We start from the raw sequence: 13,968 nt of genomic DNA on the forward strand, positions 1-13,968 counted from the left end.
TATCCCAAGGCTTCAGGTAAACAGGAGGGCTTCCTGAGTTTGGTCCTGGCCTTGGTGTTAGCAAAGACGGGGAATTTCCTCTGTAGATCTTAAGTCCCAGTGAGGGAACCAGTTGATGAAGCTGACCCATCCTATGCTCCTATGGGTGTGAGCTCGGGACTGAATGAATCGCAAGACATTTCAGACCATACTGTCGGAGTGCTGCCAATGGCCACTAGCCCTAAGGCTTTTGCCACAGAGCAAAGGAAGTCATAGAGAGTGAAGAAGAAAGTAACTAAAAACACAATCTCATCCTAGCTAAGGGAGGTCATTGACCGATTCTTGATACTTTCCTCCCCTCCTTCCACTGGAAGGACGTTGGTCAGAGACCTCGAAGTCAGAAGTGTTGGTGCATCAAACGATGTTGTGGGATATGACCCACTGGTTTCTAGACACTTTCTAGCTAGGGCCTGTTGTAGCTGCACAGCAGGTGGTATAGCTACCTTGGTTCCTCAGAAGCCTTGCTTGCTGGACTCACTCTGTGTGTGGCTATTCTATACTCGTTATAGAAGAGTTTTTTCCTTACACTCCATATGAGAAGTGTGACATAGCCAGGCAAACCCATAATTTTATATGTGCCATAAGAATAACTTCAAGACAACTCCATCACATATATATGCCAGAGATTTTCAGCTCGGAACAACCCTTGGTACTAGGGCCGTTGACCATCTGGTACTGCTAAACCAATGGTTCGCATGGTGTTAGGATCCTTTACTCTTACAGCATACCAATGCATGAGTTTTGAGTATCTCAGGATGGGTTTCCAGCCTGTTGGAACGGGAACTTCCTTCGGCCTAAGGATGAGTTTCCTATGTAAAGGACGATACTGTAGTTTGTATTTGTGTAGGAAAAAATTACAAATTTGGAAGTAATTTGGATTTTTCCTAACTACTGTATATAAACCTGAGTCCTTTACTCTTATTTTACTGCCATTACCAACCCCCTAGATGTCCCTGCTGCAATCAAAGTGGTTTGTCAGCTAGCAAGCAGGGGGAGCATTGCTTTCCCGGCTACTGGATCAGTAAGTACCAGCTGGTTGTTGGTCATCATCACCATCATCTCCTCCTACGCCTATTGACCCAAAGGGCCTCAATTAGATTTCGCCAGTCGTCTGTATCTTGAGCTTTTAAAGCAATACTTCTCCATTCATCATCTACTTCATGCTTCATAGTCCTCAACCATGTAGGCCTGGGTCTTCCAACTCTTCTGGAGCTTTGGCGAGCCCAGTTGAAAGTTTGATGAACTAATCTCGCCTGGGAAGTGCGAAGAGCATGCCCAAACTATCTCCATCTATCCCTCACCATGAACTCATCCACATATGGTACTCAAGTAATCTTTCCAATAGTTTAATTTCTAATCCTGTCCTGCTATTTAACTCCCTATATTCTTCTGAGGGCTTTGTTCTCAAATTTACAAAATCTGTTGGACATTGTTTCATTGTCTTACCACAACTCATATCCATACAGTAACATCAATCTCAATAAATTGATGTGTAACCTGATTTTTATATGTAACTTCAGGCGATTTCATTTCCAAATTTTACTTAACCTAGCCATTGTCTGATTTGCCTTTTTTCAATCTTTCATTAAACTCAAATTCTGAAGATCCTGTATTAGAGATCATACAGTAGTTCCAAAATATGTAAATGATTCCACCTCATTAATCCTTTCTCCTTCCAATGATATTTCATCTTCCATTACATATTCCGTTCTCATCATCTCTGTCTTTCTTCTATTTATCTTGAGCCCAAGCTCATGTGATAATTGTGATATTTCATGCATTCTGGTAAGCAAGCTTTTCAAGTCCTATGGTGTTCTGCTAATAAGGGCAACCTACTCTAGGGCAGCTAATATCATGTTACCAATCCAGTCCAATCCTTCTCCACCATCTCTGACTGTTCTATGCATTATAAAATCCATGAGGAGGATAAACAGCATAGGTGACAACACATTCCCTTGGAGTACTCCACTGTTCACTGGAAATTCATTTGATAGGAATCCACTAACATTAATTTTGCACTTGCTATGCTCATGAACAGACCTAATCAAATTTACATTTGTTACGTCACCAAATACAAACCAACGCTATTTATAGGAGATATTACTTTTGGCAAAGCTAAAAGACAAGTCATTAGATTTTTAGCAGTTATCATATCAAAATGATAAGTGTAGGGAAATTGAAAATGAATTATATGTATCTTGAGACCGCATGAATATATGTTATTGTATTTGAATTTGTGGACAACTGTACATTATACAAGGAAACATTTATAAGAAATACAAGGCACTGTACCAGAGTTGTTACTCTTCTTGCTTAATGCAGAACTATTCAAAGTATGCTCTGTAACTTTCATTCATTAAAAATTTTTTATATGTACTTCATATGAAGAGAATAAGAAGAAGTTTTGGAAAGAAGTGAAGAGAGTAAGAAAGGCCGGCACAAGAATTGAAGAGACAGTGAAAGATGGAAATGGAAGGTTGTTAAAAGGAGAGGAGGCAAGGAAAAGGTGGGCGGAATATTTTGAAAGTTTGCTGAATGTTGAGGATGATAGGGAGGCAGAGATAATTGCTGTTCCAGGTGTTGAGGTGCCAGTGATGGGAGATGAGAATGAGAGAGAGATTACAATAGAGGAAGTGAGGAGAGCACTAGATGAAACGAGAGTAGGAAAAGCATCTGGTATGGATGGTGTGAAAGCTGAGATGTTGAAGGAAGGGGGTGTGACTGTAATTGAATGGTTGGTGAGATTGTTTAATGTGTGTTTTGTGTTGTCAATGGTACCAGTAGATTGGGTCTGTGCATGTATTGTACCACTATATAAGGGTAAGGGAGATGTGCATGAGTGTTGTAATTCAAGAGGTATTAGTTTGTTGAGTGTAGTTGGAAAAGTGTATGGTAGAGTACTGATTAATAGGATTAAGGATAAAACAGAGAATGCAATCTGGGAAGTAAAGGGGGGTTTTAGAAGAGGTAGGGGTTGTATGAATCAGATTTTTACAGTTAGGCAGATATGCGAGAAATATTTAGCAAAAGGTAAGGAGGTGTATGTTGCGTTTATGGATCTGGAGAAAGCATATGATAGAGTTGATAGGGAAGCAATGTGGAATGTGATGAGGTTATATGGAGTTGGTGGAAGGTTGTTGCAAGCAGTGAAAAGTTTCTACAAAGGTAGTAAAGCATGTGTTAAAATAGGAAATGAAGTGAGCGATTGGTTTCCGGTGAGAGTGGGGGCTGAGACAGGGATGTGTGATGTCGCCGTGGTTGTTTAACTTGTATGTTGATGGAGTGGTGAGAGAGGTGAATGCTCGAGTGCTTGGACGAGGATTAAAACTGGAAGACGAGAATGATCATGAATGGGAGGTAAATCAATTGTTGTTTGCGGATGATACTGTACTGGTAGCAGACACAGAAGAGAAGCTTGACCGACTAGTGACAGAATTTGGAAGGGTGTGTGAGAGAAGGAAGTTGAGAGTTAATGTGGGTAAGAGTAAGGTTATGAGATGTACGAGAAGGGAAGGTGGTGCAAGGTTGAATGTCATGTTGAATGGAGAGTTACTTGAGGAGGTGGATCAGTTTAAGTACTTGGGGTCTGTTGTTGCAGCAAATGGTGGAGTGGAAGCAGATGTACGTCAGAGAGTGAATGAAGGTTGCAAAGTGTTGGGGGCAGTTAAGGGAGTAGTAAAAAATAGAGGGTTGGGCATGAATGTAAAGAGAGTTCTATATGAGAAAGTGATTGTACCAACTGTGATGTATGGATCGGAGTTGTGGGGAATGAAAGTGATGGAGAGACAGAAATTGAATGTGTTTGAGATGAAGTGTCTGAGGAGTATGGCTGGTGTATCTCGAGTAGATAGGGTCAGGAACGAGGTGGTGAGGGTGAGAACGGGTGTAAGAAATGAGTTAGCGGCTAGAGTGGATATGAATGTGTTGAGGTGGTTTGGCCATATTGAGAGAATGGAGAATGGCTGTCTGCTAAAGAAGGTGATGAATGTAAGAGTTGATGGGAGAAGTACAAGAGGAAGGCCAAGGTTTGGGTGGATGGATGGTGTGAAGAAAGCTCTGGGTGATAGGAGGATAGATGTAAGAGAGGCAAGAGAGCGTGCTAGAAATGGGAATGAATGGCGAGCGATTGTGACGCAGTTCCGGTAGGCCCTGCTGCTTCCTCCGGTGCCTTAGATGACCGCGGAGGTAGCAGCAGTAGGGGACTCAGCAGTATGAAGCTTCATCTGTGGTGGAAATGTGGGAGGTTGGGCTGTGGCACCCTAGCAGTACCAGCTGAACTCGGCTGAGTCCCTGGTTAGGCTGGAGGAACATAGAGAGTAGAGGTCCCCTTTTTTGTTTTGTTCTTGTTGATGTCGGCTACCCCCCAAAATTGGGGGAAGTGCCTTTGGTATATGGATGGATGGACTTCATTATTATTTTTTCTTATTTATGCCCACATGATAATGTTTTATGTACAGTGGTACCTCTACATACGATCTTAATTCGTTCCAGAAACTGCTTCGTATGTTAAAACAATCGTATCTTGGAGCAAATATTCCCATAAGAATACACTGTAATTTGTATAATTCGTTCCACACCCCAAAAACCTATATTAACTCCTTAATAAATTACTACATATAATTAAACATAACAATAACATAACTGCATAAAATAAAAGAAGCATGTAAAAAAGATAATTATAAAGAAATAATAAATAAAAAATGTGTTTTATAGTCACTTTACCTTAGAGACAGGCCAACGCAGGTGTAGGATTTGCTACGCTAGGAAGAGACGGACGATCGGCAAGAAGGTAGACATGGTGTTAACATGTTCTTTAAATAAATACACTCTCTCTCTCTCTCTCTCTCTCTCTCTCTCTCTCTCTCTCTCTCTCTCTCTCTCTCTCTCTCTCTCTCTCTCTCTCTCTCTCTCTCTCTTGTTCTTCTTCACTGTTAGTGTTAGAGACGTCTTAATTTTTTCTGAAAGAGAGAGAGAGAGAGAGAGAGAGAGAGAGAGAGTGAGAGATTAAACAAAAATGTGTTGTGTATATATGATTTTTAACAGCGTCAACGAGTTGAAAGACAATTAAATGTAACTAAAAAAACAATATCAGCGAATCTGAATTCCTTTATTAACTAAAACAAATTTCTGGGTCGACCTGTGGCGGCCGGTGAAAAGCAATCAAACGGGTTCGATCCCTGAAATTCCAAGGCCGCCTGTTTACAGTCCCGAAGAAAGACTCGTCGGCGTTGAGGGTAGTTCTGGACTTGTCGAAGCTCAACTCTTACATCCTTTGCGACAAGTTCCGTATGCTGACTATCTCTCAGGTACGGACCTTACTTCCCCGTGGGGCCGTCACCACCTCTATCGATCTTACCGACGCCTATTATCATGTCCCAGTAGCTCGAAACTTCTCTCCTTACCTAGGCTTCCGTCTCGGCAAGAGAGCCTTTGCATTCAAAGTCATGCCCTTCGGTCTCAGCATTGCCCCCAGGATATTCACGAAACTGGGGGAGACGGTGCTCGAGCAACTCAGACACCAAGGGATACAGATCGTCGCCTATCTGGACGATTGGCTCATTTGGGCCCAGTCGCACCAGGAATGCAACAGAGCTACGTCGAAGGTACTCCATTTTCTCGCCAAACTGGGCTTCCAAGTCAACCTCCGGAAGTCCCGCCTACAACCATCAAGCCACTTCGAATGGTTAGGCATCCGTTGGGACCTCTCGAAGCACAAGCTCTCCCTTCCTCCCAAGAAGGTAAGGGAGATAGCTTCCAAGGTCAGGAACTTTCTCAAACACAAACAGGTGTCCAGAAGAGCTTTAGAACGAATCCTCGGCCTTCTCCAATTTGCCTCACTGACCGATCTCCTATTAAAAGCCAAACTCAAAGACATCAATCGAGTTTGGAGAAAGAGAGCGACAATACCTTTAAGAGACAAGACCTCGAAGATCCCCTCTGTCTTGAAAATGAGACTACAACCATGGTCCGAACGGAGGAACCTCTCCAAATCGGTTCCTCTACAGTTCCCCTCTCCACAAGTGACAATTCATACCGACGCGTCTCTGAGTGGATGGGGGGTTACTCCCAACATCAGATGTTCCCATCCTGGAAGAGTACACCGCGGAGTTACTCAAGAAGAAAGCAATCAAACGGGTTCGATCCCTGAAATTCCAAGGCCGCCTGTTTACAGTCCCGAAGAAAGACTCGCCCCTTATTGAAACAAACACACTTGTGTGCGTATGCGCAAACACACACACACGCAGGAGGAGACACGATTGGCGAGGAGGTAGAGATGGTGACTGCAATAACGTACCGTAACTTACACTACGGAAACTTTAATCTAACTTAGCTTATTTATTTATTTTTTATTTTTATATTTCATATTTTTAACATTTTTTTTCTTTTGATTTTTAATTTTCATCACTTTCAGTGACGAGTTACGGTACGTTATCACAGTCACCATCTCTACCTCCTCCCCTACCGTCTGTCTACTGCGTAGCAATTCTTGCACCTGTGTGTGTGCTTTTGTGCATACGCACACGAGTGTGTTTGTTTCAATATTTGTTTTAGTTAATAAAGGAATTCAGATTAGCTGTTATTACTTTCTTAGTTACATTTAATTGTTTTTCAACTCGTTGATGCTGTTAAAAATCATATGTACTGTAAACACATTTTTGTTTAATCTCTCTCTCTCTCTCTCTCGGAAAAAAAAATAATAGACGTCTCTAACACTATAACAGCGAAGAAGAGAGAGAGAGAGAGAGAGAGAGAGAGAGAGAGAGAGAGAGAGAGAGAGAGAGAGAGAGAGAAATTTTATTTAAAGAACATGTTAATGCTATGTTTAGAGAGAAACAGAAAAAGAGAGAAGACTTTTTTAAAAGAGCTTATTAATGCTATATTGGTTTTCTTTGCTTCACTTTTTTCTTTCTTTCTGTTCATCACGCTGGCCCCTCTCACAAAAGATCGTTGCCAACAATCTCTTTGTCCTTTATCCCTATCAACAAAGGCGTTCTATCTCTTCCAGGGTATTGCTACGATGTCTTGTAATAATGGTGATCCCCTTCGATGGTTTATCTGCTTTAATGGCTACCTTCTGCTTGATGATCGTCGAGATCATAGGCCTATTCCGGCCATATTGTTTAGCCATATCACTCACATGCACATTGCTCTCATGTTTTTCTATAATTTCTTGCTTCAATTCTAATGAAAGAATTGCCTTCTTCCTTTTCTCACCACTACCTGTACTGAAACTTAGCTTCTTAGGCACCATGATTATAGGTAAAATCAAAAAGGAAATGTGAGAAAAGGAAGAAAATAAGCACTGTTAATAACAGACCAAACAGAGGACAACCACACGATACACACAAGAACAGAGAACAGAGCACTTGACGCTCAATGGCGTCCCTCTTACGTGCTGTCATCTACGGCGTAAACAAGATCTACATCGTATGTTGGAGCATTACTTTGGGTGTCGAGACAGAAATTTGGTCGAATTTTACTTCGTATGTTGGAAAATTCGTATGTTAGGACAATCGTATGTAGAGGTTCCACTGTACTTCATTATGTTGTTTTCTTTATGATGCCCATATGATATCTTATGATTATACTGTAGTTAGTTTCATATTTTTATATGTTTACACTAGTATACATATCTAAACATATAGCCTATAATTACTTTTTAATCTAGCATAAATGTACAACTTATACTTCACTTAATTTTGGATATCTTTTCAGGGTCATGAACTACCACATTGGCAGAGAGGTTTGTTTCACTTTGTCCTACCTCCTTTTCTCTTCTGCATAGTCCTTTACCTCTCTTCAATTGTGTTTAAATCTTTATCTTGTCTAAAAATTGCTATATTTGTGTTTGTTTGTGTCATAGGGCATGATATAAGAGATGCCTGTCATCATGGCTTATGGTTTCAACCCCTTGGGGTGACACCTCGTTTTCCATATTGGTTGTATGTCTTATCAACTATGTTGTTGCCATTCATATCTGGCGGACTAGGTTTCCTGGCAGTCAGAGCTAATATAGTGTATAAGTCATCTATTTCCATTGTGTAAAAATGTAAATGCCCTCCAATCATTTACTGTAGTACAACAATATACATATGGTCATTATACATACAGTATAGCCTTCAATTTTTACAGGTTACTTGATCACTGATTCCCTTATTTGGGTCTTTGCTAAAGATCGAAAAATTTCAAATTACAAATATTCTGTTATTGCATCACAAATTTTTTTTCAGGATCCCTAGGAAAGTCAAATATTCTAACTTGATTGTCTGATTAAACTGTCTAATTCATAAACTCAGGCTTTTAGCTCATAGCAACTAAATTGCATCTTGTAAAATTGTTAATATTATTAGAGAATATGCAGTATATATATTCAAAGCAGACAGTTTCTCCCTTTTGATATCTAGAAAGCAGACATAAGTACTGTATTTGTAATTGGAGGCCATATCATAATGTAAAAACTGTTACTTGTTCTAACGAGAATACAAATTATCGTCTTTTATATATATGAGTAATCCTGGAGCGAGGTTGAATACAGTAATTAAAGCTTGGTAACAAGGAAGTTGATAATGGTTAAGTTTGCCCACCTGATGTCATCCAGCATTCATTCTTTGACTGGTCATTGAAGTTGATTCGTGACCATAAATGAATTGTGGACCGTTTTGATTGCAGCATAAATGTGCTGGGAAAGACAGTGTGTGTATGTGTGTGGAAGGTTTATGTTTTCATTTGTTTTTTACTTCTATCCGTTTTTTTGGGGGGGGTGGGGGATGTTGGTTGCATCCCAAAATTGGGGGAGGGGCCATGGTGGATAGATATAGATCAATTCTGTCCTTTTTGCAGGAGGAAGGTATGAGTCTTCCTTTGCTCTGGCCAGAGTGCTCATCCTGGGCACCTTCTCAAGAGGAGAGATTTTGGGGAGAAGCATTCTCTTATGTCATCTGTGGGAATATGTTGCCTTTGGTCCCAAGGGATTTAATTGAGACATATCTACCAGCTTCTCAGGTCAGTCTTGTTGTGAGTGTAGTATGTTCTCCCTAGGTTTCTTGGTCAGGTGCTGGATTCTTACTGACTTTCCAAGTAAAGTTGAGGCGATGGTGAAGAGTTGTACCAATAGGTGGTATATCATGATTTATTGTGCAGTTTTTCTCAAATCCTTTGTGACTTCATAGCAGGCTGCTACTTCAGTTGCCCACATTCTGGTGATGGAAATACCACCTTGATGGTAAATCCATTGCTGATATTCTAGTTGATTATATTGATGATTACGCCCATGTTGGATATCTACAATATGTAAATTTTTTTATGCGATTTAGATGTTATATCTGTTCATTTTACTTATATTTATATTTTAAATGCTATGAATGTATTTACAGTTTATTTTTTTTGGTAACTATTGTTTTTATCTCTTTTTTTTTAATGGGAATAAAATTCATAATTCCTCCATTCAAGCCTTCAGTGGCAGCTTCACAGAGAGCACCAGCTTCTTCCTCACGAATGAGTCTTGAGTTTGCTCATACCTTTTGTGCCTTTTCTCTTTTATAACGAGAAAGAAAGGCAAGGAAAAAAATAAGGGTGGTGGATACCAAGGTAGGCTGTCCACTTCTCTTGCTGTCGTGAGTAATGGAATGCATGTCATGTCATTGTTAACAGAGAATTGATAGCAGAGCCTGGGTCATCTGTGTCTTTTGGAATGGTTATAGAATACACTATGATTCAGTTCCCTGTCTACCTTCCAGGACTGCTAAAAGCTCTTACTACGTTGGCAGAGATGGATGCAATGTTTGAAAAACAAGTCAAGGGCAATTACCCTCACCCTCGCACTTTCAGGAGTAATATGTCAGTTGCACAACTGTCAGAAGTCAGGATGAAAGGATGAGTGACTGGTACTTCTCTTTCCAGGGTAGCATGATGGACAGGATAACTACGTAGGTGAATTACATAATAGGGGACCTTATTTTTCCAGCATAGCCATAAAAAGAAGAGATTTCCTTAGCTCCCTTAACCAAAGGTGTATGGGTAGTAGAGCTTCCACCCACACCCATTTCTTACAATTACGTTTCAGGATAGTACGGTATTCCTTTCTAATATGGAGGATCAGTTCACTTAAAATTTTTCCTTATACAGTTGAGTAATACCACACCTTACGTCGTTAAATTGTCCAAGAGACCTGATGAAAGGAGATTTTTGACATAGATTGGATTTTCCCTTTTTATAGTGACTTATGCTCTTTCTATACTTAATAAACGCAAAAGTACGTATAACCTGCTATCATTTTATATAAACCACATAACTACATGAATAAGCTTCCATGTCAAGTACAAATACTGTTCAGTACAGAACTGTACATATTATTATTGTTATTACTGTATTATTATTATTATTTTTATTATCATCATCATTATTATTATTATTATTATTATTATTATTATTATTATTATTAATTTATTAATGGAGAACGTTGGCCAGAAACATCGACCCCACATAAAAGTGGGAAAAGATGCAGACAAAGAAGAAGAAGAAGTATAACTATCATTTTTAATAGCTAAGCTATAATGCTAGTTGGAGACGTAGGATGCTATAATCCCAAGGGTTACAACAGGGAAAAGTAACCTAGTGAGGAAAGGAAATAAATAAACTACACGAGAAGTAATGAATATTTAATATAGTATATTGTAGGACCAGTAATATTGAAATAAATTTGTCATATACTAACTATGAAGAGACTTATGTCAGTCTCTTCAACATAGCAATATTTGCAACAAATTTGAATTTCTGAAGTTTCACCAATTCAACTGCCTGATTAGGAAAATCATTCCACAATCTGGTCATAGCTGGAATAAAACTCCTATAATGCTGTTGGTATTGAGCCATATTATGGAGAAGGCACGACTGTTGCAATTAATTGCATACCTAATACTATGTGCAGGATGATACAGTCTGGGAAGATTTGAATGCAGTGGATGATCAGAATTATGAAAAATCTTATGCAACATGCATGAAGATTAATGTACAAATCAGCGATAAGAAATTTAATAGGCCCAAGTTCTTGTCCAACAAATGCGATTCAGTAGCTGGATGTACTGAACAATACTCAAAACAAGGCTGAATGAAAGAATTAGAACACTTCTTGTAAATAGATTGATCGCAAAAAATATTGAAAGACTTTCTCTATGCCAATTTTTTTGTGCAATTGAAGACGAAACAGATAGAATGTGTTTTTTAAAAGTAAATATGCAGTCAAGAATCACCCATATAATTTTCAAGGAGTCGTATAGCTAAAGAAACATTGTCAATGCTAAGATCTGGATGTTGAGCAACTGTCCTCATCCTACTTACAGTCATACTTTGAGTTATGTTAGGGTTCAACCTCATATCCCATAATTTTCACCATGCACTAATTTTAGCTAGACCTCTATCAAAGGTTTCAGCAGCCCCTGATCTACATTTACGAGATGGAATCGATACAAATACTGTAGTATCATCTGCATATGCTAAAAGCTTGTTTTCTAGGCCAGATCACATATGTGTATATATACAGTAGTATGTAGTAGGAAAGGTATATATACAGTAGTATGTAGTATGAAAGGTATATATACAGTAGTATGTAGTATGAAAGGCAATGGGCCAAGAACACTACCCTGAGGAACACCAGATATCACATTCCTTTACAGTACTGACTATGGTGCCATTAACAACAACTTTGCAATCTATTACTGAAAAATCCAATAATGATGCTAAGAAAAGACCCACCTACTCCCAGCTGTTTGAGCTTGAAAACAGGGCCTCCTGATTAACACTGTCAAAGGCAACTTTAAAATCCAGGCTAATCATATGAATTTCCTGACCACAGTCAAGGCATTTCTATACAGCATTGGAGATTGTAAGAATGACATCACATGCTCCAAGGCCTTTACAAAAGCTAAATTGCAAACCTATTTAGACGTTATGCCAAAAATCTTTTCAAAAACTTTAGATAATATGGGATTTATGGAAATTGGCGGTAATTAGCTGGACTTGAGCTATCACAAACATTTACATTATGGAATAACTACCAATTTTCCATTAAGTGCTGAAACAACCTCTTTTTGATATCTTGTGGAAAATAACAGATAACTTTGGAGCAAAGAAATATGCAGTCTTTATAAAAAACCAAGGAAAAATACCATTTAGGTCTGCACCTTCATAAGCATCAAGATCCATCAAGAGAGCTCTAATTTGATGAGACTGAAAAGCCAAACTAGTTTCCTGAGCCTCAGAAAAACAGGAATAAGGAAATTCGAGTTTCTCATTACCCTTCTTATTGTCAAACACATCGGCCAAAAGGTTTGCCTTTTCCTTTGGACGGTGAGTGACAAAGCTGTGTGGAAGAACTGTTAAGTCTACACCAAAGAGGGCAGATTTAAGGGTAGCCCACCACTTTTGTTCTTAGGTTGTACCTTAAAGGGTTTATTTTACTGTTAAATTGTATTCCTTTTTAGTCAAAACATAGACTCTCTGAACAACAGCTCTTGGCTGAGTACAGTTATTCTTAGTCAAATCTGATCTGTTACCCTTCCAAAGATAGGGCTCCTGCTTCTCCAAATAAGCACATCTACAATCATCATTGAAACAGGGATTGTCTTTCACTCTATATTTTAGTGCATGAGAAAGGATACACCTATCATTAATGTTGAGCAGATTCTCATTCAAAAGAACATCAGGCTCAACACTTTTACTGCATACGATTATGGTTAGTCCAAACTCAAAAGATCACTAAAAATTCCACGAAATTAAAGCATGATCATATGTCCCAACTGGAGAACTAACCTTACTTATTATAATACCAGGGGAGTCAGTGTATACTAAGACAAATCAGTTATCAGACCTGTGACTAGCTTCACTTATGATTTGCTCATAATCTGATTCAGAGGCAAAGTACAGAGTTCTTAAGCCATAATGATCAGTAGGAGAAAAAGAATTTAATCACTCCCTATGGTGAGAATAGAATATCACTGCCTGGAAGCAACTGTAAGGTCTCGAATATTAGCATACAGTCCATGAATATTGCAATACAGTAGACAACACTGACAAAGTCTATGACATGTCTTGAATTTTGCTCAATATCTCCAAACTGAATTAGGGTTAAAAGCTATAAAGAAAATTTCATGCTTGAAAACACACTTAACAATAATGATATAAAAAACAATATGTACACAAATATAAAGTGACTCAGACCCATGGATTAAAAGTAAAATATCAGATAAAATAGGTTAACAAGGAGGGGCAGACACACCATGCAACGCTAAGTAATGATAAGAGCTGTTTACTATAGCTAAAGAGTCTCTTCTACCCTTACAAATGGAAAATAACCTCTGATCAATTACAGTGCAATAGTTAACCCCTTGAGTAAAATAGAATTGTTTGGTTAACACACACACACACACACACACACATATATATATATATATATATATATATATATATATATATGTATAAATATATATGTATAAATATATATGTATATTTATATATATATATATATATATATATATATATATATATATATATATATATATAATATATTGTTATGAGGTTAATGTTACTCGAAACATCTCAAAATCCACGCTTCCTGTGATTTGGATGGCTAATCCGAAGACAGAGTAGAATGTGTAGAGAATAGGCCAGACTATTCGGTGTGTGTGTAGGCAAATGGGAAATGAACCGTAACCAGAGAGAAGGATCCAATGTAGTACTGTCTGGCCAATCAAAAGACCCCATAACTCTCTAGTGGTAGTATCTCAACGGGTAGCTATCTCTTGAATAAGAGAGAGAGAGAGAGTGTCTGGGCTTGTGTGCTATAGTATAATAAATTTTAACAATGATATTAATACATTAATAATGTTCACCTTACCTTGAAATTGGCATCTCTTTTGACACAGCAGAAAGTAG

At 38.6% G+C, this 13,968-nt stretch overlaps 1 protein-coding gene across 2 annotated transcripts in view; it reads left to right on the forward strand.

Moving 5' to 3' along the window:
* The window catches only part of LOC137615223 (transmembrane protein 267), a 57,140-nt gene extending 46,495 nt beyond the window's left edge, over positions 1 to 10,645 (forward strand). For both annotated transcript variants that reach the window (XM_068344903.1, XM_068344904.1), the window contains exon 4: positions 7,756 to 10,645. In XM_068344903.1, coding sequence (XP_068201004.1) covers positions 7,756 to 8,085 — 330 coding nt within the window. In that variant the 3' untranslated portion in view covers positions 8,086 to 10,645. The remainder of the gene's footprint in view (positions 1 to 7,755) is intronic.
* The last annotated feature ends 3,323 nt before the right edge of the window (positions 10,646 to 13,968 follow it).

This window comes from Palaemon carinicauda, chromosome 21, assembly GCF_036898095.1.
Source record: "Palaemon carinicauda isolate YSFRI2023 chromosome 21, ASM3689809v2, whole genome shotgun sequence".
Classification (NCBI taxonomy): Eukaryota; Metazoa; Arthropoda; class Malacostraca; order Decapoda; family Palaemonidae; genus Palaemon; species Palaemon carinicauda.